Below are 27,682 nucleotides of genomic sequence, written 5' to 3'. Positions count from 1 at the left end.
TGAAATCTTCATTCTTAAATCAAAATGAATCCATTACTTCAAAACTGCTGTAAAAGAGCCTTTGTTATGTTGTTTTCAAGGTATCTGTATATTATACTAAGTGGAATCATCAAAAATAAGCAATCAAATGGATACTGCTAAACTAAATTTCAGTCACTCCAGTTTCATTAAAAAAGTTGTCATTAGTATTTTAGCTGCTATAATAATGGACAATACTTTGGCTTTAAAACTCAACTAATATCAGAAATTTAGTGCTCGTTAATACTTTTTTTAGCATTGATGAATGCTGTTTTAGCAGGATCAGTATGCCTGGGGATATACTTAATGCTACAAGATGCCTGAGCTTGAAGACGCTGCTCCTATGCAAGCAGTGTACGGACAATACTTGCATGCATACACTAAATCTGGAGGATTCCACCAGATGGGAGTGCAAGAAATCATCACAGTGAGGAAACAATGTCCGGTTTCACTATTTTGTTAGTTGAGGGAAAAAAGATGATAAAGATGAAAATTCTATGTAAATCTGGAGGATTCAATCAGATGCCATTACAAGTTGCGGTTGCAAAAGTGCAAAAAAGACGGCAACAGCAACACAGAAGATGGTATGTTAGACCTTTAAATGTATCATGTCATTACGATGGGAAATATGTGATATGTGAGAAATGGTCACAACATACTGTATCATGAATGCTGTTTGCCTCTTGCTTCAAACGTGCATTATAAGCTGACCCTGATGAATGCCTTGCTCAATGTGGAAGTTTTTAAAACACAAAATCTACTTTATTTTGGAATGAACTTCGAACAGTTAATTTCATCATCATTGTTGACCAGGTATAGAGGTTCAGATATTTTGTAAGTTGTCTTGATTAGTATTTGCTACAATTGTAACTAGTATTTTCTGTATGGATGTTCATCATTTTACTTGTGTTGGCATGGATATTCATCCAAGTACAACCGTTTTACCTCCTAGATCTCAAAATATGCAAGTTAGATTATAGGACAACTCTTAATTAGCCCTTTACTAAATATATACTGCTAGAAAAGTAGGGATGCACTGAGAAGGGACAGTAGGGATAGACTGAGTATAACAATCATACAATCAATGCACAATTTTTGATACTTAAAAGACATTTTATGTAATTGAAGAGATTTTTCCAAAATGCTACATATTTAAATTAATTTTAATTAGCCACTATAGAAAACTTCCACGTCACAGACATCTTGTTCACTCTTTTTTTTGTTTGTCTTTTCTTCCTTAACTTTCACACAATCACGTGTGCATGCTAATAATTTCGGTTATAGGCATCGGTGCATTTTACGAGTACGAGTGAATGAGCACTTTATTGGACCAAATTCCGATACCAGTATCTGTACTGTTGCGGTCCAACTAGAAAGCTTATAAACGAACCCAAGAAAAAAATTACACACATCTTCAGAACACACTATTTATAAAACATGTAATATTACTGAAAACTACACATCTATGTAAATGGTGAAGACATATTCAGTGTCAATCCTAAATGGACAACATAGAGTGCATTTATATGCACACAAAAAAACTGAATAAGGTATATAACCCAGTTAAGGCAGCAACCTGGTTACTTAAACCTCTGTTTACATGCACAAATACACTTGTGGAATTCTCCTTTGGCAAAATGCTCCAATATCATTAAACTTCGGGGGGAGGGGTGTTAATACAGACCACTGTGAATTTGAAAACAATCACAAAGCCTGCGATCATTTTCTTGCGTTTTGTAAATACATTTAGCCCTTCACATGCGGTGAAGAAAATAATATCCATCCCCCTTTTTACATTCTGAACCTGAGCCACCAGCGATTTGCGCAATGAACACTGGCTGCTACATCACCCATCACACTATTTCAACAGATCTATAGCAAATAGTTGGATTAAAACTAAACTGACATTTTTTGTACACGTTTCTGTTACCGATTTGCATGCAACACTCTTTTTTTCCTGCTTGACTGTGCGATTGATCCCCAAAGCAGAAGCATACCAGTACTTTTGCTTCTTTCCTTACACACAGTTCTATTGGGATAATAATAATAATGCAGGTATAATTACAGAACTTCAAAAAGGTAACTACTGTATGTGGTTACCCATTCATTTAAAAAGTAATGAAACCACATATTGCACGTTACTTTACTGCAAGTTCAGCTCATCAACATAAATGAATCAATTTCTGAAATATTGAGACAGATAATTTCAGTCAGGAGAAGGATTAATGCAATTGCCAGAGTATCTGCCTCAGGAAATTTACCTTTGTGGACTCTTCTACCCATAGCTGGTGAAAACTTGTTCGAAGTTAACACACGTGCAAGGGGAACAGAGTATAACACACATGCAAAAAGCACAATATCCTTAACCATAACCCAGTGAAGGGTTTATATAGCCAATAACCCTGTTACTTATGGAAAAAAATCAATGGGATAACCTGGTTTCTCAGAGACAAATATCCCGGTTTCTCTAACCAGAGGAAGGGTTTACAAGGCATTTTAGAAATCAAGTTGCTGTGAATAACCAGGTTAATGTACATGTAAACACACTGAATTAGAAACCATTTAAATGTAAAGATTAGCCTAGAAAGAGAATGGTAGGGAAGAGGCAAAAGATGTGTAAAAAGTAAAAAAGCAAAATGTTTTGGTAGAGACAGATCAGCAACAGAAGCAGCAATCCCTTAATAAGCACTGGTATTGGACTATTTAAAGGGTTTTGGTCTCCAAAGCTTACCTCTGTCCAATATGCACTGCAAAAGAAGAGCATTATAGTACAGTACAACATTCTGAAACCTTCTCATGAAAGCATATTGCCAAGACAAGCCTGGTCTGACAACTAACAACACTGACTAAAGAAATACTCTCTACATTCCTCAGTTATATAAAGGTTTTTTAAAATTACATTTCTTTTAAGCATATAACTCAACCGCTAAAATTAGCCTACTCAGCTTTCCCCTTTATCTCAAAGGACTCTTTTTTCAAAACAACACTACTGTAAACTTAAATATATTCTCATATTTTAAATAAAATAAAGGTGATAAACCCTCATATCAGATCAGAGAGCACCTAAGAGTTAAGCTTTTTACTTAATCCTGTTTACATAAGAAAAATGAGATTTGCCAATTCAGTTGCATGCAAAAAAGACAAAAATAAAATAGAAACAACAAGTTGCATAAATTCTAGAATATTTATATAACTTGAAAACAAAATTTTGCAAAATTTTTCTAATGAGTGATGGCAGATTTTTAGCTAGATAGTAACATGATACATACGAAACATCCTAAACCATTTACTTCAGACATAATGTGTTTCTTATTAAAAAGCCATGTAACACTGGATTGAATTTAATTTCTTGAGAGGTTTGTGGGTCTTTGAGGAAACCATCCTCCAGTGAAGGTAAGCTTTGCATGTAATGGGATTCTGTCATCAGCGGACATATTTTCCAATTTCTTCAACATTGCGCTCTGCCTAATCATCCACATTAGCTCCAACAATTTTGGCTACATTTTTGGAAATACGCTCAAGATTTTTAAAATTCTGATTTGAAAGACTGCTAAACCAGGCCAGAAAACTAAAAGTGGTATAAGACTAGATGAGAAGGAGATGGAACGACAGCATGAGATCCCTGTCCGCTTTAAATGTGATAAGTTTACTGAGGGGAGAATACCTCTGACTATTTTTAGAGTACATATTTACGTATTAATACTCCAACATTATTATCTAGACAGTTACGAAGAATTTATATTTAGTTAGTATTTCTACCTGCTCCCCAAAAGTGTGTATTGTGAACATACAGATTTCTGCCTCAGAGAACAGTAGTTATTACTTCATTAATTTACTAAACTGTCCAACTTGTTGAAGTAATGGCTTTCACCCTCCCTAGATATGTGTCCTATCTCCATACTACCGTGCTTCTCCGAAAATAAGACAGGGTCTTATATTAATTTTTGCCTACCAAAAGATGTACTAGGGCTTATTTTCGGGGGATATCATGTTTATTCATGTACAACAATATACATTTATCCAAATACAGTCATGTCATCTGCTTCTGGAATATCATCATAAATCTTCATATTCAAACCCTGAATTTCAGCCTGAATTTCTTGCTACTCCAGTCGCTTTTAAGAACCTCCAGGATCGATGTACGTGCTTCCACGTTTGATGAATGGTTCGATGTGGTGAAGCAAAATGTCGACATGCAAATGCATTTGTGGTGCTTTGATATTCAAGTGTCGTATACTCCGCAAAGTAATGCCACATTACATTTTAAGAGTCTCATATACCATCTTCGGTGTCGTCTTATTTTTTTTTTTTTTTTGCACCTTTACAATACCATCAGAATGTACGGCGACATATTTGAGCCACGGGGTGGTGGGGGGGGGGGGGGGGGAATCACACTGCAACTTTATTTTATCTTAACACTGCTACTGCAATTAAACTGTCAGTGATGTATTATTGTACATGATGCATGCAACAAGAAAGGTAAAGACACTGTGACTTATTACTATAGCATTTTACTAAACTGGTCAGGTTAGTTTACTTCATGTCAGTTTTTCTATGTGTCACATTGTTAGCAGACATACTCGCTACGTCCATACTGCGCAGGCTCCATGCATTAGTTTCATTACCATAACAGTTTAAAAAAGTAATGTGTTTTGAATAAGCAGCTGCATCTAGTTTTATTAATCAGTTATTTTGCATTATCAAAAAACACACTTTTAAAATGCTTCAAGTTAAATAAAATTAAGGTAATCGTACAGTAAACCTCAAAAGTTCAGATTTGATTTCTAAGATGGGTAAACATTAGCAATAAAATACTTTTTTTATGTGATAATCTGAAAATGCATGTTACAATTTCTCATGGAACAGAAAAGTGTGTCATTGTGCTGTAATATACAATAAAATGGCTGTTGGTGTATTTCAAAGTAGGAATGGAGTTCAGGTATAGTATATTGTATTTGTTCACCTACAACAAAACCTCCACCCCATATAGAAAGATGGACTACCAGGACTGCAAAGCTGGTAACCCAGCAGACTACCATAAGCATTCATAATTTGCCCGCCCCTGATATTTACTATATCGAAAACCGTGACATATTTAATAATTGTAATATATCTCTAATGAAGAAAAAGAAAAAAAAAAAAAAAAAAAAAAACCCATTAATACTAAATTTTGCATTTTTCAACTATACCAGCATTTAGCAATCTCAGATTAACATTTTAAGTTATTTCCTGCAAAATGGATGTTCTACTGTACTGTTTGCAAACACAATATAGTATATACAGTTGGCAAGACAAGATGCATTTTTCATTGTACTGCTAATTGAAAAATAACTATTTTCAAAAGCAATAATAGTCAATCATTGATTTTGTCATAATCATGCACCTTTAATTGGAACAGACCAAGAGAAAGAAAGGACTAAACTTTGTTATATGCTATTACTTATAAATATTGTTTTGCATAGCAATAGACAAGCTAATTTTACTGGGCTTTAATTCCTTGTTAAAGGGCTTGCAGATTGGTTGGTTGAGCACTCAAAGTACAGGTGCTGGTCATAAAATTAGAATATCATGACAAAGTTGACTTATTTCAGTAATTCCATTCAAAAAGTGAAACTTGTATATTAGATTCATTCATTACACACAGACTGATGTTTAATCAAATGCTTATTTCTTTTAATTTTGATGATTTATAACTGACAACTAATGAAAGTCCCAAATTCAGTATCTCGGAAAATTAGAATATTGTGAAAAGGTTCAATATTGAAGACACCTGGTGCCACACTCTAATCAGCTAATTAACTCAAAACACCTGCAAAAACCTTTAAATGGTCTCTCAGTCTAGTTCTGTAGGCTACACAATCATGGGGAAGACTGCTGACTTGACAGTTGTCCAAAAGATGACCATTGACACCTTGCACAAGGAGGGCAAGACACAAAAGGTCATTGCTAAAGAGGCTGGCTGTTCACAGAGCTCTGTGTCCAAGCACATTAATAGAGAGGCGAAGGGAAGGACAAGATGTGGTTGAAAAAAGTGTACAAGCAATAGGGATAACCGCACCCTGGAGAAGATTGTGAAACAAAACCCATTCAAAAATGTGGTTCAAATATGAGATTCACAAAGAGTGGACTACAGCTGGAGTCAGTGCTTCAAGAACCACCACACACAGACGTATTCAAGACATGGGTTTTAGCTGTCGCATTCCTTGTGTCAAGCCACTCTTGAACAAGAGACAGCATCAGAAGCGTCTCGCCTTTGGACTGCTGCTGAGTGGTCCAAAGTTATGTTCTCTGATGAAAGTAAATTTTGCATTTCCTTTGGAAATCAAGGTCCCAGATTCTGGAGGAAGAGAGGAGAGGCACAGAATCCACGTTGCTTGAGGTCCAGTGTAAAGTTTCCACAGTCAATGATGGTTTGGGGTGCCATGTCATCTGCTGGTGTTGGTCCATTGTGTTTTCTGAGGTCCAAGGTCAACGCAGCCGTCTACCAGGAAGTTTTAGAGCACTTCATGCTTCTTGCTGCTGACAAACTTTATGGAGATGCAGATTTCATTTTCCAACAGGACCTGGCACCTGCACACAGTGCCAAAGCTACCAGTACCTGGTTTAAGGACCATGGTATCCCTGTTCTTGATTGACCAGCAAACTTGCCTGACCTTAACCCTATAGAAAATCTATGGGGTATTGTGAAGAGGAAGATGCAATACGCCAGACCCAACAATTCAGAAGAGTTGAAGGCTACTAACAGAGCAACATGGGCTCTCATAACACCTGAGCTGTGCCACAGACTGATCGACTCCATGCCACGCCGCATTGCTGCAGTAATCCAGGCCAAAGGAGCCCCAACTAAATATTGAGTGCTGTACATGCTCATACTTTTCATGTTCATACCTTTCACTTGGCCAACATTTCTAAAAATCCTTTTTTTGCATTGGTCTTAATTGATATTCTAATTTTCCGAGATACTGAATTTGGGACTTTCATTAGTTGTCAGTTATAATCATCAACATTAAAAGAAATAAACATTTGAAATACATCAGTCTGTGTGTAATGAATGAATCTAATATACAAGTTTCACTTTTTGAACGGAATTACTGAAATAAATCAACTTTGTCATGATATTCTAATTTTATGACCAGCACCTGTACATTTTAATATCTGCCCAAACTTCACAAGAACACCACCATCAGCATCAACAGAAACATAGTAAAACTGCTTCCACACAACTGTGTTTTCTTTTAAAATAACATTTTTAAATGAAAATGGTCTCTGTTCACACTAGCATTATTACATTGTTTATAAAAGCATCTCCATCCACACTTAACACAACCAAAAATGCAAATGATGTAGATGTTTGTCTACACTGGACATGCACACGTTGGAGGAAAAATACTTGAGGGATGGTAATAAGGTTGGCCAAAAGATGTACTATAATCTGAAAACTGTACTGAACAGTAAATTATTTGCCTTTTACACATATATGTAACACTTAAACATTACAAGACGCAATTTGGAAGTACAGTAGACCCTCGTGAAGTCACGGTTCAGGGTTTGCGGACTCAGTCGTTCGCGAATTTTTTCTTAGAGCCTAACTATTAATTGTTAGCGGAAAGCACAAATAACCTCCGCAATTTTTTGTGGCTTTTTTCGTGGCAATACTGTGCTGTAGAGAGAACAGGAAGCAACCGCTGAGGGAAACGCGGTTTGGGATGGTGAAAGTAGCCAATCCGAGAGCATTATTCATTTCTCCTTGCTGATAATTGACTGCTGCTTTGTGACGTGTCTCCAGGTGAGGGGGTTTACCACTGTGGTTTGGGATGGTGAAAGTAGCCAATCCGAGAGCATTATTCATTTCTCCTTGCTGATAATTGACTGCTGCTTTGTGACGCATCTCCAGGTGAGTGGGTTTACCACCGCGGTTTGGGATAGTGAAAGTAACCAATCCGAGAGCATTATTCATTTCTCCTTGCTGATAATTGACTGCTGCTTTGTGACGTGTCTCCAGGTGAGGGGGTTTACCACTGTGGTTTGGGATGGTGAAAGTAGCCAATCCGAGAGCATTATTCATTTCTCCTTGCTGATAATTGACTGCTGCTTTGTGACGCATCTCCAGGTGAGTGGGTTTACCACCGCGGTTTGGGATAGTGAAAGTAACCAATCCGAGAGCATTATTCATTTCTCCTTGCTGATAATTGACTGCTGCTTTGTGACGTGTCTCCAGGTGAGGGGATTTACCACCGTGGTTTGGGATGGTGAAAGTAGCCAATCCAAGAGCGTTATTCATTTCTCCTTGCTGATGATTGACTACTGCTTTGTGACGCATCTCCAGCTGAGTGTCCTTGTGTTTTCCATTTTGTTATTGTTTTGCTATTTTTAAACGCACACAATGTCGTGGAACCGCTCTGCACCTTCTGGAACTGAGCCTAAGCGCCAGAAGAAGTTTAAAACACTCCAGGAGAAGGTTGATTTGCTCTGGGAACTAAAAAGTTATGCTGCAGTAGCGCACCACTATGGCATTAATGAAAGCACTGTATGCTACATAAAGAAGAACGAAGCAGTGATCTGGAGTGACGTATCTGTAAGTTTCTGTGATAGTGCCAAAAAGGAAAAGACCTTAAGGAATAAACATATCATCAGGATGGAACCTGCCTTGGCACTGTGGATCACAGACTGCAGGAAGACGGTAACATCATCTGTGAGAAAGCACGGAAATTGTACCAGCAGTTCACTACAGGAGACAATGTAGCAACTTCCTTTCACAATGTTCCTGAAACCTATAAAGAAAAGCCAGCACGAAACCCCACCATAAGAAGACCCATACAAAGATATAACTCATCCTGAAGCGCCTGAAGGAGAGGCGCCACCTGAGGAGTTTTAAATCTACTAAAGTTTTAAAGCTACTTCATCATCATCAATATCATTCATCATTGGTGAGTACCCGTACATTTTACTGTATTTTAGTTGAATGAAATTATTATGTATTTACTCTACTTGGGCGGCACGGTGGCGCAGTGGGTAGCGCTGCTGCCTCGCAGTTGGGAGATCTGGGGACCTGGGTTCGCTTCCCGGGTCCTCCCTGCGTGGAGTTTGCATGTTCTCCCCGTGTCTGCGTGGGTTTCCTCCCACAGTCCAAAGACATGCAGGTTAGGTGGATTGGCGATTCTAAATTGGCCCTAGTGTGTGCTGGGTGTGTTTGTGTGTGTCCTGTGGTGGGTTGGCACCCTGCCCAGGATTGGTTCCTGCCTTGTGCCCTGTGTTGGCTGGGATTGGCTCCAGCAGACCCCCGTGACCCTGTAGTTAGGAATATAGCGGGTTGGTAAATGGATGGATTTACTCTACTTGTAACAAAAAAAATGACTGTGCATACCAAAGAAAACGCGCTTGCATGAATTATAGTACGTATAGTGGTAACATCGGTATTTTACATTCTAGCACCGTGGGAGACACAGCAGTACAGTACTGTACAGTAGATGGGTTTACCTTTACATTCTGATTTTAGGTAATGTATTAAGGTAATTTTTTAGGTAATGTATTAAGCTGAGTTTGCAACGAAATTTAAGTGCTTTGGGGACATACTGTATTTAGGGTTGAAACTATAAAAACAGGAATTTAAAATGCATTTTTTAACCACATCCAAAAGTCGCGGTTTTTCACAATTCGCGGGTGCTCTAGGAACGTAACCCCCATGAATTTTGGGGGTGTACTGTATATGTGTAAGCAATATAAGTGTCCTGAAAAGCAACTCCTCTTTGTTTGCTATGCTGGAAAATGATTTTCTTCCATGAATACAGTCATGGCCAAAATTATCGGCACCCCTGGAATTTTCCCAGAAAATGCACCATTTCTCCCAGAAAATTGTTGCAATTACAAATGTTTTGGTATACACATGTTTATTTCCTTTATGTGCATTGGAACAACACAAAAAAACAGAAAAAAAGCCAAATCTGACATCATTTCACACAAAAGTCAAAAACCGGGCTGGACAAAATTATTGGCACCCTTAACTTAATATTTGGTTGCACGCCCTTTGGAAAAATAACTGAAATCAAGCGCTTTCTATAACCATCAACAAGTTTGTTACACCTCTCCACTGGAATTTCCGATTACTCTTCTTTTGCAAACTGCTCAAGGTCTCTCAGATTTGAAGGGCGCCTTCTCCCAACAGCAATTTTGAGATCTCTCCATAAGTGTTCAATCGGATTTAGATCCAGACTCATTGCTGGCCACTTCAGAACTCTCCAGCGCTTTGTCTTCAACCATTTCTGGGTGCTTTTAGATGTATGTTTGGGGTCATTGTCCTGCTGGAACACCCATGACCTCTGACGCAGACCCAGCTTTCTGACACTGGGCCCTACATTGTGCCCCAATATCTTTTGGTAGTCTTAAGATTTCATGATGCCTTGCACACAGTCAAGGCATCCAGTGCCAGAGGCAGCAAAACATCCCCAAAACATCTTAGAACCTCCACCATGTTTGACTGTAGGTACTGTGTTCTTTTCTTCTTTAGGCCTCATTCCGTTTTCTGTAAACAGTAGAATGATGAGCTTTACCAAAAAGCTCTACCTTGGTCTCATCTGTCCACAAGTCATTCGCCCAGAAAGATTTTGGCTTCCTCAAGTACATTTTGGCAAACTCTAGTATGGCTTTTTTATGTTTCTGTGTCAGCAGTGGGGTCCTCCTGACTCTCCTGCCAAAGCGTTTCATTTCGTTCAGATGTCGACGGATAGTTCGAGCTGACCCTGTTGCACCCTGAGTCTGCAAAACAGATTGAATATGTTTTGAAGTTGATTGGGGCTGTTTATCCACCATTCAGACTATCCTTCGTTGCAGTCTTTTATCAATTTTTCTCTTCCGGCCACATCCAGGGAGATTAGCTACAATGCCATGTGTTGTGAACGTCTTGATTATGTTGCGCACAGTGGACAAAGTAACATGAAGATCTCTGGAGATGGACTTGTACCCTTGAGATTGTTGATATTTTTCCACAATTTTTGTTCTCAAATCCTCAGACAATTCTCTGCTCTTCTTTCTGTTCTCCATGCTTAGTGTGGCACACTCAGACACACAACAGAAAGGTTGAGTCAACTTTTCTCCATTTTAACTGGCTTCAAGTGTGATTGCTATATTGCCAGCACCTGTTTCTTGCCACAGGTGAGTTCAAACGAGCATCATATGCTTGAAATAAAACGATTTACCCAGAATTTTGAAAAGGTGCAAATAATTTTGTCCGGCCCATTTTTGGAGTTCTGTGTGACATGATGTCAGATTTGGCTTTTTTTCTCTGTTTTTTGTGATGTTCCAATGCACATAAAGGAAATAAACACGTGTATACCAAAACATTTGTAATTGCAACAATTTTCTGGGAGAAATGGTGCATTTTCTGGGAATATTCCAAGGGTGCCGATAATTTCGGCCATGATTGTAAGTTGCAAACGGGAACAAGAGTCTGCATTTTTAAAAATCTACATTTTCACCCATGTATATTATGAAACTAACACAGCAGTCGCAGAAGTATATGACTCTAGAGAGCATTTTCAAAAGTCTCAGTTTTCTGGGATTAAAAAATGCCAGGGTAGCATGGATGAAAGACATAGCCTAAAGGAGTATCTAATCATTATGTTTATTGATTTTCTTCCTCTTTTGAGCCAAACTATACTGAATTCTTATTCTTATTACTCTACAGTGTTTTGTGTATTCAGTTGTTTTTTTAAAGCCCAGGTTTTTGAAATATTCTTAAGTGTAAGAGGAGTACACCTCCACCTGCAAGACTCCAAGAAAATCCCACAAAAATCCAAAGGGTAAGGCCCATACTAGTCCAGTTTTTTCTGATTATTTTTATTCCAAAACAGGATGGGGATCCATCCACCATCATCTATGCACAAGACAAAAATCTACCCTTGAAGTTATGCCAGCTTCACTACAAGGCACACATATCTGAGAGCTAAATTGGGAGAACCAGGTGAAATCCACATATGTCATAATTACTTGATAACAGACACTGACTGAGCCAGATATAAATTTGAAAATATTCTCACCAGAAAACAAGGTAATATGTAATATTTTCAGATGTCTGCTTATTACTTCTTTTTCAGATGACAATGCCAAAATACCATTACAGAATAAAACCTTAAATATTTGACATAAAAAACTTGTGTCAGATATGATACCACAATTTACCAAGTATGTCAAGATAAAGATTAATTACTAAATAAATATTTAAATAGTAAAATAAAATACTGTAGGCAACAGTGTACTAATACCTGCTGAAGGCAAACGACCCCACAACATCCTGCTGCCACCACCATATTCCATCTTAGGCTGCTGTAATGCAAATAATAATCTATGTTCTTTTACTTCTTCGCAAAGCTCTAGTAATCTATGCCTATTTTCATTACATCAGACAACTGAATTATTTTCCACATGCCCACATATTTTTTCATTTAAGATATTATTTCATGAAAACTTCTCAATTTATTTTCTCCAAACCACTCTGCCAAATTGGTGGCATACCCAAGCATGTTTGATGACAAACAGTTTCACCATCTCAAATGTGATATGTTGCAGATCTTTGAGAGCTGCTTTTAGGCCATGATTACATTTGTGACCAATGTTTTTCTTCTTCTACTGATGCCTGGTTTTGGTGTACAACCTGTTCTTCAAATAATGGGTGATGATACACGTCTTCCATTTCTTGGTATTTAACTTAATCATTCCTTGGGAGCCACTGAAATCTTATTATGTACTGTACCACAAACGTCTCCTTTACCAACTGTATTTCTCAGCTGCTGGGAAATCTTTTCTCATCAAACCGTTTTGTATGTAATGACCAATAGTACAAAGTCACAGAGACAGGTGATTTTAACTTTGTAAAAAGTACCTCTAATAGTTAACAGAAAAGCAGATATCCAACACTAAGCGTAATTCTGCAGATGAAGAGCTACAGTGACGTGGTGTTTTACCAAGTACATGGGAATCCCAATGGCATTTCCCTTACAACCTTAATCATTTATAAATAAATAATTAAAAAAAAAAAAAAAAGCATGATGGCATTTAACAGGACAATATTGTATTAACACTTCATCATGGTCATACTAAAGAGCTGAATCTGGAGATTCTCACAATGCCTATTAGTTGTATTAATGGGTACACCAGCCAAAGATGTGCACTTTAGGTTAATGGAGTACTCCTATTCCATCTCCAGTGCTACTAGGATAGGCATGGGCTCACTATGACCCTGAACTGGGAAAGTGGGTAAAACACTGGATAAGTTCCACCAATCAGAAGTCATGAGCTGGCATCATTAACTAGAACTTCTTAGCCATGCTTTATGCAATGTGAAAATACACAAAAGTTTCATTTTTGGCCTTAGCTTCTAACAGTTTTCACTTCAACTCAGCTCTTATGCATTTAATATCAAAGCAACTGTAGCAAATAGGAATTATATTTTTACTTAGAAATTGTCCTCCCTTGCAAATATATGCTATGTACACATTTACAGTTTAAGCAGAAAGCAATCTCTGTCTCAGCATCACTTGATTTGCAATTAAGCCTTCAGATAATTGTTGAGGTGTAAATTTGCCAAATCTATGCTGTTCACAAAGGCAAGCATGAAAATAACAGATGTCTGCACAGTCTCACATTTAAAACCAAAAATTTAACAATGGTTAATAGAAAAAAGAAAAAAAATAACAAAAGGAAATTTAATTTGCAAGGGAAAAAATGTAATTTAGTTCATTTTGAAATAACTTTAAAATGCATTGCCATCAAGGTTACAATTCTAGCTGCACTAGATTATGGGTATATGCTCTCATTTAACAGCATAATAGTTTTAAAGGAAAAAAATGAGTCAAGCTGCATGTAGTCCAGCATAAACCTTTGCACAACATCTCCCTCATATCTCTACATTAATCAGGCTTCATACATTTTTTAGCCACTGTGAGGACAAAAAGACAAATACCCATAGCATGCTGGCACTGCAAGTGAAAGACACTGTCCCCCAGCACTGTGCCTTTTTCTGGATAAATAAACTATATAATTAGTCTCACAGAGGACAATGCCAATAGGGAAGTAGTTTATGTTGGAACCCCTAGCAACAACGCATAAATGCATTTGGGAAAAATGTTTGTTGTGTTAAATTCTAGGTTGTTTTCTTCTAAGATGTACTAAAATGCATCCCAACCTCAACAACCACAATCTCCCCCTTATCCGATTACAAAAACAAATTTTATAGTCCCATTCTAAACAGGAATGTGAAGTTATGATTTCACAAAAACCACTAAACCACACAGTACATAATGCTCTATACAAAAAAGTAACCTAGACAGTTACTGGGAATGAGAGGCTCTTACCCCTTGGGTTCCCTTAAAGCAAATGACCGGCTGACTGGATCCAGCACCCTGCAAGACAGTGAAGAGATGGAAATTAAAAACAGACCTAAAATATGAGACCAGGGTATCTCACCTTCTTTCAGGTAACTGTTCACACAGACTGTATCACTGAAAGGCATCCCATCAAAAACTACTTACATGCACAATATAAACACCATTTTTTCTAATTAATCTTATGAGGACTAAATAACAAAAGAAAATATCAGAAAAAGAACATATTAAGCTGCCAAGAAAATATCTAGATAGATGCGCATTGCAGCACTGGAAACAAAACATCTTTAATATGTCGATTCTACCAAGGTCAAAGTGGACTGTTTTTTCATATATGCTCCAAACAGTCATAATACAGTTGAACACAAGAGGTTCAAGTTTGAATGAAGTCACATTGACAATGTATGTCTTCTACACAGCTGCCAAGAAAATATCTAGATAGATACGCATTGCAGCACTGGAAACAAAACATCTCTAATATGTCGATTCTACCAAGGTCAAAGTGGACTGTTTTTTCGTATATGCTCCAAACAGTCATAATACAGTTGTACACAAGAGGTTCAAGTTTGAATGAAGTCACATTGACAATGTATGTCTTCTACACATCTTATTCTGTATGTCTCCAAACTAGTAATGATAAGGAATCAACCAGCCGAAGGCTTTTGTGAGTGAAAATATTAAACAATTATTACAGACTGCGTACTCACATTGTCTGTTAAAGAAACAAAATTTCTTTAAACTGTGTTAACTACATATACTATATATGTGATGTCAGATTAGTGTATTAAATTATAAAGCTTAACATAGTTACCTTTAATGTACGCAGTAACTTTACAGTCAATTGTTTAGCAAATTATCCATATAAAATTAGTACTATATAGTTTATAGTGGAGGAATCTAAAAAAAACATTGAAATAAAATCCATTTTAATGTTGTAAATGATACTTTTAAATTTTTTATAAACGTTCTTCTTCTTTTGGCTGCTCCCGTTAGGGGTCGCCACAGCGGATCATCTTCTTTCATAAATGAATGTTATTTCTTAAAAACATTTCTTAATCCATGTAATTTCAGATGTTACCCTATCCATAAAAATAGTCAATGATGCACTCAAAGTATTTTGTTCTGAACACAAGCAAATGTAATAATGTTACCAGGAGTTAAAAACTAAAGCCTTTTACATGCAATGTTTACCCCTAAGGAAAACTAAGTGAGTGAACAAAGCTTGGTCAAAAATCTCATGAAAGTGGACTTAACTGCCTAGGTTAAGCTGTAATATTATTATTAGGAATTCCCGGAAAAACTTTTCAGACCCTTAAACAATTCTCAAAAATTCTCACTAAATAACTCTTAGACACTGAAACTTTGTTTACTGCAATATTTTTTGAAGCACTGAAACTCAAGAATTTTTTTAAGTTGATTTACAGTATGTTAGAAGAAAATCTTAAGGATAACAAAAATTATATATACTGCTTGCTAATTATTCAATTCCCACACAAAGATTTTGTTGACCCATCTAACATAATATAACAACTTTAAAACTTTGGGGAAAGTATTACCAACTTTACACATTGTTCAAGACATTGGTCTATATTTCAAGTAACATTTACTCCAGGTTCAGGCTGCTTGGATGACACTTGTGAAATTAAATTTTCAAAGAATGTCACAGATTGAGATCAGGGCTTAAACCAAGAAATTATGGGACATTAACGTTTTTGTCCTTGAGCTACCACAGGACTACATGGCCTTGTGTTTTGGAATCATTTCCTGCTTAAAGGAGAATATTTGCCCCAGCTCCTGCTTTTTTTAGCAGACAGGTTCTCTTATAGAATTTTCTTGCATTTTCACCATCCATTCTTTCTTCAGTTTTACACAGTTCCTCCTGATGAAAAGCAGCCTAATAGTACAATGTTACCAGCACCAAACCTCATTTTGGTCATGGTATTATTACATGTGTGGGCAAGGTTATATCTGTATCACACAACTCTCTTTAAAATTTTGTCCAAGACTCAGTCTTGGTCTTAGTCTGACCACAGACCTTTTTCCTACATTGCAACTAGGCCACTAAGACTTTTTGGCAATGTTTACTGATTCTTTCACATGTTTATTTTTGAGCCAATCCACACAAATTCAGCATTATGCATAACTATTGATTAGGGTTGACTGGTGCACCTTTACTCCAGTCTGTTACTTAACTCTGTAGCTCACTCAAAATCAAAGTGATTGCCACACATTCTGTGGCTTTTCTCAAAACTATCCTCCTTATTTTCTTGTTCTACAATTTTTACAGACAACCTTTTACTGGCACTTTCTGAGTGATTTGATTTAGTGTCAATTTTTCTGTGAATCAAACCAAAAGTGTCTCCACCCCGATTCACTTGTAGAGGCCAATGAAAAGACAAATGTGTCCTCGATAAGCAATTGTTTTTCTCCAGTTTAAATTTAGGACCTTTCACATACAGACTGGATTATTATACAGACAGCATATTAACTTTTTTGTTAAGATTTTTTTTTCTAACATAATACAATATCACCATTTAAAATCTAATTTGGAGTTTCAGTGGTTTTAAACGTAAACAAAAAGAGCAAAGTTTCAGTGTAGGATGTTATTCAGTGAAACTAAAGAATGGGTCGAGCGACTGACAACACCAGCAGAAAACTGCAACATAGCCCATGCAAAACATCTATCTATACAACCTAATGTTCATATATTGAAATAAATGCATGCGCAGAAATCAAAAGAAATTTAAGCAAGTAGCTTGAGAATTTTGGTGTTGTTTGTCATTTTCTGTGTAAGCTATTTGGAAAGTGTAAATAAGATGGATTTTGAAATAAGGGAATTACTGTTCACTCAAGCCATGGAGGAAGAACCCAGTTACCACCAGATGCTGCTGTGCTCAGCCTCCTTGACAGCCACATTTTCCACCAGCAAAAGGAGTAATCAGTTCTGGCAGCAGTGAGGCAATGGGGAAACTGTGGGGAAAACAGTGAAAACTACTGGAACCCAAGAATAGTGCAGTAAAGTGCTTAATTTGGCTTTGCTGCATTTCAGTTTCCCCATTCTTAATGTAATGCTTCAAATGCTTGTGATTTAAGTACATTGTACAAAATAATAATTAAAATAGACAAAGAAAACAATAACAACAATTTATTGCTGCTTATCAGTGTGTTTTTACACAACTGAAGTCTGTGACATCAGCAATTGCAGACCTTCTGCACATCTTTCAGAATAATTAAGTGGAATAAGAATGTCTCTTGTGAACCTGGCAAATTACTGGTTTGCGCCAATATGTGAAAACAAACAAATTCAAGGAAGGCTGACCTAGAAATTTCCTGAGTAGGATGTGTAAATGGGTATTAGGATGTGTAAATGGGTATAAAGATATCAGCACACAACTGTAAATGGCTAACAGTAATTTGATTTATATTATTATAATTTATGTATTTGGCTGAAGCCTTTATTCAAGGCAACTTACAACATTTGCGACAGATTGTTTTACATTACTACAGTTTTTCCAGTTGGAGCACAGGCAGGTGAAGTGACTTGCTCATGGTTAGACAGTGTCACTAGCGGGATTTGAACCCACAACCTCAGTGTTTGAAGTCCAAATCCTTAACCATTATGCCACACTACTAACTTATACTTGATACTTAAGACATTTTATAATTTACAGATTAGAAATTCAGGTCATCAATTCTCTGTGTTTTATATAATATGACACTATAACATGTCACAAACTACTATACTATAATATTTTCTTTAAGTAGGGGAAATAGCATTCTTAGGTAAACCATTAGAAAGTAAAAATAAATTCTGTGGCAGTACTGTTCAGTTACAACAGTCATTAACACAAAAACTGTTAATGGTAATTGCTGTACACAAACAAAAATATTATATAATCACTATATACAGGTATGCAACAAATACCATATGTGATGGTTAATAAACAGTTAAAAAACACATACACTGCTGTTAAGTATTAAGTCTTGACCCAGTTGTTAACATTCTTTGCAAACGACCAACACTCACAAACAATAAAACTATTTCTCTGATCCGTCAAATAAATATTACTACCCCTGTCCTGGAGAATCCATTTATACTGTATTTATTGTAAAGTAACAAAATATATGCATAATTTTATTTATTTATTTTTTTAATTTGTATGGAGCAGTGGTACAAATTCTCAATTGAATTAACTGTCACAGTGAAAATTAATGTTAGTCCAAATGTGCAGATAACTTTTAAAATCACTTGTGATATTAAAAAAAATTTCACTACAAGCAGTAAAAAAACAACTTAAGAAATTGTACACAAACTACCTGAAAAGTACACAGTATAACAAATACTATGAATTAACCATTAAGAATTAAGATTTACAGCGGTGGGCTGGCGCACTGCCCAGGGTTTGTTTCCTGCCTTGCGCCCTGTGTTGGCTGGGATTGGCTCCAGCAGACCCCCGTGACCCTGTAGTTTGGATATAGCGGGTTGGATAATGGATGGATGAATTAAGATTTATCCAAAGAAATTATACAGGCATTTCAATATATAGTTGCCGTCCGTTTAGTACACAAATTTCGATTGATATCTTTGTTCTGAATAATATACTTTCTAGTACACTGTTGGTTTTGTTTTATTTTATATCAGAATTCAGCCGCATTGTTAAACTAATTTTTTGCTGAACTCAAAACTACGCTTTACGGAGTTGTTTATATTAAGTATTATTAATTAATACTACATTAGGACACAAGTGTCTTTAGAAAATGTTGCGGTCACAAGAGCACAAACGAATAAGCTTGTGGGCAATAAAATACTGCCTCAATAGCACGCCCCATCCATCAATATTAAAAACAAACCTATGATGCCCGATAACAACAAAAGCTCCGGCTTCATACAATTGGTGCAATCAAGGGCGTGTGGGCGTGACTGAAGGATTTAAAGACACGGTACATTCTATTTAATGGAAGCACGTTCTCTCACACTCACACACACACTCTCTCTCACATTCACACACACACCTCAAATAGCTGTAAAAGCAGCCAATCGCGGACAGGAGGGGCAGGGCGAGAAGTAAGAAACAAACAGAGACTGGAGCCCTAAACATCCCCTCCAGCTGGCATCCAGTGTTCACACAGAAAGAGTCTGATTGTATGGGAATGCACGTCGCCACCATTGTACTACACAACGACCTGTTTAATTTACAGCTTAGGAGACTATGCTGTCGCCGCTGTCATCTGCTCCTAAATCAGTTTTACTGAGTCCCGTAGAAAAGATAGAAAATTGCTTTTGCATGACCGGATGCAACACTGTAAGTGTTTTAAAAAGTTAAACAATTCGTGCCCCCCTCCCCCAAATAACTTTTGCATCACAATGTATCCTCTGCGAAAATAAAGTGTTACTCATACTAGTACTACTACAAAAGTCCCCTGGAAAACTAAATCAGTCATCCTAAAAAATAAAACCCTGAAGATACCAGCTACCCTAAGTGAAATAACCATGTATATGACGTTTTAACTTTTTTTTTTCAATCGGATAGATCATAGCTCACACTAATACGAATGATGAGGTTAACAACTAGATAGTGATGATTACTCCCACCATCCACCTAACTCTCTTCGACTGTCACAGTGGCTCGCGGATCCCAACCCTGAGCGCCGCACACACACCATATGATCCTGAAGAAAACGCCACGTTCCACGGGAAACAGGAAAGGCGCTATAGTGTCTTGCTGCATAAAACTTATCATGTCGGAAATTAATTATCGACTGTTCTTCTATCCCACATCTTTACTTCTGCGATTACTGTTTCATATATTTAGTTTAGAATTCACTATGGTGTTTCCACCTGTTCGTAAAAGCATGTTTCTTCCCAATATATTCAATAACATTAAAACGATAAACAATAAACTCATAAAGCATTCGAAAAAAGCAAGCATTGCGATTTACGGCATGACAGTAATCATGAGCGATCATTTTAACACTATCAAGAACAGCAAACTATTCTTATCAATAATACTATGACTTTGCCTGATTCGTTGCGAGCTTGCAAGACGCCTCTAGAAAACGCTTTTCTTTTGGCACTCACTTATATTTCTTTGCTTTCTTTATTAACCATACTAACCGTTGCCGTCTGATAGTCTTTTTCGCACACTTACACAAGTTCTGCAGAAGTTTTCTGTCCATTTTGGCTCGGTTCTCCTTCTTCAGCATGTTCGGAGCTAGGAAAATTTTAACATCTCACCTTAAAGTTCTGGAAAGCTTCCAGCGCTCGCATAGCGGTGTCGGTAAGCTTGACGTGGTACAGACTCTTATTAGGAAGGCTCCTGTTGATTTTCGCGCACGACAGTCCATATCGCAACTCCTCTCTCAGCGCTGCCATGTCGAGAACTGAGGGACGCTGCTAGAGACATTCCCCTCGCGACGTCACGAGCAAGAGTGGGGGCGGAACCAAGTCACACGCATTTTAGACAGGGGCGGGACGAGGACGGGTTTATGCGACGTCAGCAAGGCTGGAGTTCGTAAGAGTCTGTCTGACGTCCACACGGCCACGCGTCGCTAGCTTGCGGACAGTTGTTTGGGCAGCGAGAAACAATGAGTCACAGGAACATTTTGAATATTATGTTCTTTGACTCGTACACCAGTCAGCTTCCAGTCCGTGACTTTTCATGCAACCCGGTAATGAAGCACATCATTTGTGACGTCTTGTAATGCTGGTGATTCACAAATCTAATTTAAGATTTTTTTAATAGACCTTTCATATCTTAAACTTTAATCTGCATCACAACATCAAACCAAAATCCATTTAAAATTAAGACAGTTATCAGCTCTTGTAAGGATTGTTGATGTAATCCAGCAGCATGTATATCTTTTGACCAAAAGTTTTCTCTTATATTCTATGTCCTGTGCTTTTTGAAATATTTAAATATTAATAAATATTATAATAAATAAATATTACATTCTTGCACAAACGTTTTTAATGTGCACGTACAAGCGTTTTCCTCTTTTCGAAAAATACAAGCATTTTTAATACACTTTTATTAATTAGATAAAAAAAAAAATAAAAGTTCCAAAAATGAAGTTTGCTCTTCCTGATTTATTTATTTGTATATTTGTTTTTTTTTTTTTGTTTTTTTTTTTAATCAAAGCATGCTCTTATTGTGCTAGTGAGGTTTGTGATACTGACAGTTTTATATTAATTGTCTTTTTGTGCATTTGGCTGCTACCATTTCTTCATCATTCTCTTTTTCCTTCTCGGTGTCCTGTGCTGGTGCTTAATATCAGAGTTGCTTTGAGCTGCTTTTGGACTGGAGCATCAGTGCATGAAAGATGTAATTGATGGATACACCGTCAGGTCTTTATTACTCCAAAACTATGACAATGCCCAAGAAGTATGCATGATCAGTGTTCTTCATTGTCCTTCCAGGTTCCCTAACCCAGTGGTTCTCAAACTGTGGGGCGGGCCCCCCTAGGGGGGTGGCGAAGTAACAAAAAGGGGGGCACGAAGATGTGAAAAAAAGAAAACAAGAATCATAAATATGAAAAATACATCTATTGAAACCAAAACAAATCAACTTAAACTACATTCTGATACTAGAAAAACAAATATAGAGTTAGATAAATGTCAATAAAAGTTAAGTAGGTATAATAAAATATGCATCTATGATATGTCATTAATTAAAAAAGAACACATTGGTATTAGTGGGCTCCTTTCAAAAAAACATTAGGGGGGCGCGATTAAAACTGTTATGAAAACTCGGGTCGCAAATACTTAAAGATTGAGAAACACTGCCCTAACCTTTGAATGGTCACGATTCATTTCATGGTCTCTCTAAATATGTATAATATACTGTATATATATATTGTCACACACGTGCGCATGGGAGGCAGCTAAAGGGCTTGAGTGACGGCAGTTCTGAGGCATGCCGGGAGCTGGCAGAGTGCACTGACTCTTTTTCTCTCTTTCCTGTAGACCATTCCCGGGAGATTCCATCTGGCTCTATTGACGTCACTTCCAGGACCAAGCCAATGGAAGGAGACCTTACCGGCTCTGGCCCCTTTATTTGCTAAAAAAATGACTTTGCAGCCAGGATACCATATTATACGGGTGGCTGCCCCAAACCTTCATCTGAGTATGTCTCGTTTTTGTGACATTGGCGTAGTCGGCAGGATCGAGAAGTCCTGGAAGAGAAGGGGACAGGACCTGCAACACATCCAAGTGGGAGCGTACCGGGGCCCGGGGTGTTTCGGAGTGGCCCAGTACAGGCTCTGCTCCCGGCATGCTCCACTAGGCAACCTAGACAGGCCAGGGAGTGTTCAGGAGGGGCTCACAGAATTGCGCTGCTTCGGAAGGGGGAGGCGAAGAGGGCTGTTTATGCTCTCTCGGAGGAGAGTGCCCGCCTCCCTGTGAAGCCAGAGCCCCGATTCCCACCTAGGGGTGCCCCAGACTGGCAGGTGAGTAACCTGAAAAACTGGAGGTTTGACCCAGAGTGGCCGACCTCTCAACAAGCCTGGTCCCTATGGGCAAAGATAGGGCAGTGGCTATGGCCACACGAACTCAAGCTCTTCCAAGTATTAGAGCAGGTGGCTTGCTATCTGCTTCTGGACACACTACCCCGGGGCTTCACCCAGCCGGTCTGGGGTAGACAATTCAAAAACATGGCAGAGCTCATAGAGCTCGTAGAAAAACAAAGGAGGGCCTCCCAATCTGGGGGAGCTGAACCGTCCCTTGGCCGAATTCAACCGGAGTACATGCCAAAACCTAGCCCCCCCCCCATACAACCCAGAGCTTGTGCCGACGTCCCCGAGGCCGCGGGCACGCAAACCGCTTGGGAATGAGGTGACATGCAGGTGGAGGGGGAAGAGGGGTTGGTGTGCTCTGACAAACCCGTTGGCGGTCCCACACACAGGCGTGGTGATCATTAACGGGTATAAAACGTCTGTTCTGTTCGATACCGGCAGCAACATTTCCATTGTTGTCCGCCGATTTGTGCTACCGCAACAGTGGTTGAAATTTAAGACCGGTATAACCTGTGTCCACAGAGAAACCTGCTGGTACAGGACCGCCGTTTGTGTCATCAGTTACGGAGGATCAGTTCAGAAATTAACCGTGGCGATCCTCCCTGATCCTCCACACCCAGTGATACTAGGGCGGGACTGGTCTAATATAAAAAGCGGTGAGTCACATACCACTCCTGGGGATAACTTGGGCCTAGTTATGGATGGGGATGAGCCGTCTCAAGCTGCCTCCACGCCACGAAGCAGCCGCTCTGAGTGACGTGGCAACTCCAAGACCGTCGTGTGCCGACATGTCATCCACCAGCGCCGCGGCGGAGCGGGAGGAAACCACGCCCCTTGAGGTCGGTCCAGACCCTCTCTCCCTTTTACGGTTTCAATTTAGAGAGACGCCGGCTTCCTTTAAAAGGGAGCAGTGGAGTGACGATTCCCTGAAATTTGCAACAAATGCAGTGGTCCTAGTCAACGGCCAGCGCACTAACCAGTCAATGCCACAGGGTCCTCACTTTGTGTTAGACAACAACCTTCTCTATCGCGTAGCAATGCATGATGGGCAGGAGAGAAGGCTGCTGCTAATCCCACGGACCTTCCGGCGGCAGGTCTGTGAGTTAGCACACGCCCACCTCCTAGGTGGCCACTTGGGCACTGAAAAAACCCTGGAGTGGATCAAGCTCCGTTTCTACTGGCCGGGAATCAATTAGGAGGTTTGTCGCTTTTGCGCTTCCTGCCCGGAGTGTCAACTACGACAAATTCCAAGAAAGGACCATGCTCCTCTTGTTCCTGTTCCCCTGATTGATATTCCCTTCCATCGAATTGGGGTCGATATAGTCGGACCTCTAGAGCCCTCAGCCCGAGGACACAAGTACATCCTAGTCCTTGTGGATTATGCTACAAAATACCCCGAAGCTGTTACGTTGCGCTCAGCCACTTCTAAAGCCATCGCACGGGAATTACTAGGGGTCTTTGCGCGTGTGGATATCCCCAAGGAAGTCTTGACGGACCAGGGGACACCTTTCACCTCAGAGACGTTCAAGGAGACTGCCAGATTACTGAAAATAAAGCATTTAAAGACCGCGGTGTATCATCCTCAAACCGACGGTTTAGTGGAGAGGTTCAATCAGACTCTCAAACAAATGCTGCGTAAGGTGGTCAGCGAGGATGGAAGGAACTGGGATCAGCTCCTCCCCCTCGTCCTTTTTGCCTATCGGGAAGTCCCACAAGCCTCCACGGAGTTCTCCCCTTTTGAATTACTGTATGGGCGACAACCCCGGGGCATATTAGATATTCTAAAAGAAAGATGGGAAGAAGAGGCTCTTCCCTCTACAAACATATTAGAGTATATCGTGCAATTACGCGATAGATTTGGTCCCTCCTTAAAAATCACATGGAAGAGGGCCAAGCAGCACAGGTCCGTTACTACAACCGCGGCACGTCTCTCCGGGAGTTCCGTCCTGGAAATCGGGTCATGGTCCTAGTGCCTACCTTCCACTCTAAGTGGTTTGCCCATTGGCAAGGCCCCTATGAAGTTAAGTAGAGGAAGGTACTCGTCGACTATTTGGTGAGTCAACCCAATCATCGGCCGAAGGAGCGGGTTTATCATATGAACCTGCTGAAACCGTGGAAGGACAGGGATCCCGATCCCTCCTCCGGCCAGCCCCGCTCACTCTTCGCTCACACCCACAGCCTTAACTTTGGTGCGGACTTAAGTCCCAGACAACGGCAGGAGCTGGAAACAGTTATCCGGGCCGTTCGGGAGGTAGTCAGTGAGAACCCAGGAAGGACCTCTCTGGTTGAGTACAACATTGTGACAGAGCCCAGGGTTATTGTCCGAGAACGCCCGTATCGTCTTCCCGAGGCAAAAAGGGCTGAAGTGGAGCTGGAGATGAAGCGCATGCTGGAACTAGGTGTGATTGAGGAAAGTTATAGTCCCTGGTCCAGTCCCATTGTGCTGGTCGGTAAGCCTGATGGGAGTTGGAGGTTTTGCAATGACTTCCGTCGGCTTAATCAAGTCTCCCAATTTGATGCCTATCCAATGCCACGAGTGGACGACCTCCTCGAGAGGCTTGGACAGGCTCAATATTTGACCACACTGGACATGACAAAAGGGTACTGGCAGGTTCCTTTAACGGACTCCGCGAAGGAAAAAAACGTGTTTAGTACACAGAAAAGCAGCTTTGAATGCATAACATGTCAAACCTTGAGGCCAATGGGTTGTAACAGCAAAAAACCACATTGGGTTGAACTCGTATCAACCAAGAACTGAAAGCTGAGGCTGCAGTGGGCACAAAAATGTAGAAATGAAGACTGGAAAAACATAGCCTGGTCTGATGTATCTTGAATTCTGCTGAGGCACACAGATGGTAGTTAGAATTTGGCACCAACAGCATGAATCCATGCACCCAACCTGTCTTTTGTAAACAATCCAGACTGGTATGGGTGGTATAATCGTATGGGGATGTTTCCTTAGCACAGTGATGCTAATCAACCATTGATTGAATGCCACATTGTTGCTAACCATGTGTATTGCTTCATGGCCACAATTTACCCATCTTCTGATTTCTACTTCTAGCAGGATAATGCACCATATCACAAAGCAAAGGTCGTCCCAAACTGGTTTCATGAACAAGACAGTGAGTTCACTGTTCTTCAGTGGCCTTTCCAGTCCCTGTATCTGAATCCAATAAAATATCTTTGGGTTATAGTAGAATGGGAGATTCACAACATGAATGTGCAGCTGACAAGTTCACAGAAGTTGCATGATACAATCATAACAGCATGGATGAGATCTCAAAGGAATGTTTCCACCATATTGTGGAATCAATGACACAATGATCTGATGGTGCTTTGTCTGCACTGTTAAGGATAATAGATAGATAGATAGATAGATAGATAGATAGATAGATAGATAGATAGATAGATAGATAGATAGATAGATAGATAGATAGATAGATAGATAGATAGATAGATAGATAGATAGATAGATAGATAGATAGATAGATAGATAGATAGATAGATAGATAGATAGATTCTTTATTAATCCTAATGGGAAACTCACATTCTTCAGCAGCAGCATACTGATACAATAAATAATATTAAATTAGAGAATGATAATAATGCAGGTGAAAAACAGATAATAACTATGTATAATGTTAAATGTTAATGTTTACCCCCCCAGGTGGAATTAAAGAGTCGCATAGTTTGGGGGATGAACGATCTCCTCAATATAATATCATATAATATATAATAATAGATAATGTGCGGTTGTCTGTTTTAAGTGTTTTTTAATCTGCCTGAATAATCTGTTACACTGTGCCTAAGTGATTATTTTGACCTTTTTTACTTTCTTTTGGGGATAGATAGATACTTTATATGTCCCAGGGCTGATATGTCTATGTAAGTTATTCCATTTATGTGTGACATTCTGCAAGAGTAAATGGCTGAAGACTGCTCCAACCATTCTGTAAAGGGTAATCTCAAGCTACATCTATGCAGTTCCTCCATTACCATTTATAAACAATGTATTTGTCTGTCTCGTATTCCTTTTTTCTTAATGCACTGAATAGGGTGATGTTTAATTTCGCATTTTCCACTTTAGGGAAACTATCAAATTGCCTCTTGTGCTGCTTAGGTACTTAGGTACTACACAATTGGAGCTGTGGAAAGAGATTGTCTTCTCAATAAACCTTAAATTGGACATAACTGGTTTGAATTTTAAACTGGAAATACATTGAAAGCAGCTGAAAGTTCTTTTTTTCTGTGTTACTTGCTGAGCAGATTCAGCAAACTACTAGGCCTTTCATATCTCAGTTGGGCAACATCTATGGGTCTTTCATTTAATCCACCTATGTTGGGTGATCTTTTGAAGTGCCTACCAGGCCAGTCTGTGACAAACACTTTAAAGATAGCTCCATGAACGAAGTCCACCACTCGATGAAACATCTACTTAAGGAAAGCCACACTTATTGTAATTTTAGGCAGCTTAGCAGTGCAGCAATTTGTACTTCAGTTAAAAAGCTCCAGCATGTTCCCCATGCTGTCATGTGCCTTTTCTTGTTACTCTAGTTTCCTTCTATACCCCAAAGATGCATGTTAGGTTGACTGTTGAATCCAAACTGACTGTGAATGTGCCCTCTTATAACTGTTGGCTACTCTTTGTGATGAGAAATGCTGAATTAGTCAGTATGTGATTTTCCCTTTCAGTTCATATCTATTATGGTGGCTTCGTTAAAATAAAGTTAAAACAGCACTGTCTGATACAATACCCTCAATAAACTTTCTGAACC

The 27,682-nt window shown here is 39.0% G+C and overlaps 1 protein-coding gene across 1 annotated transcript in view; it reads right to left on the bottom strand.

The window, feature by feature from the left end:
* LOC114667288 (RNA polymerase II elongation factor ELL2) overlaps positions 1-20,796 on the bottom strand; it is an 85,376-nt gene extending 64,580 nt beyond the window's left edge. The window contains exons 1-2 of the mRNA XM_051920226.1: positions 20,629-20,796; positions 14,364-14,411 (exon numbers count right to left, since the gene is read on the bottom strand). Coding sequence (XP_051776186.1) covers positions 14,364-14,411; positions 20,629-20,766 — 186 coding nt within the window. The 5' untranslated portion in view covers positions 20,767-20,796. The remainder of the gene's footprint in view (positions 1-14,363; positions 14,412-20,628) is intronic.
* Between the last annotated feature and the right edge of the window lie 6,886 nt (positions 20,797-27,682).

This window comes from Erpetoichthys calabaricus, chromosome 17, assembly GCF_900747795.2.
Source record: "Erpetoichthys calabaricus chromosome 17, fErpCal1.3, whole genome shotgun sequence".
In the NCBI taxonomy this organism is placed as follows: Eukaryota; Metazoa; Chordata; class Cladistia; order Polypteriformes; family Polypteridae; genus Erpetoichthys; species Erpetoichthys calabaricus.
This window is presented reverse-complemented; position numbering and strand designations above follow the sequence as displayed.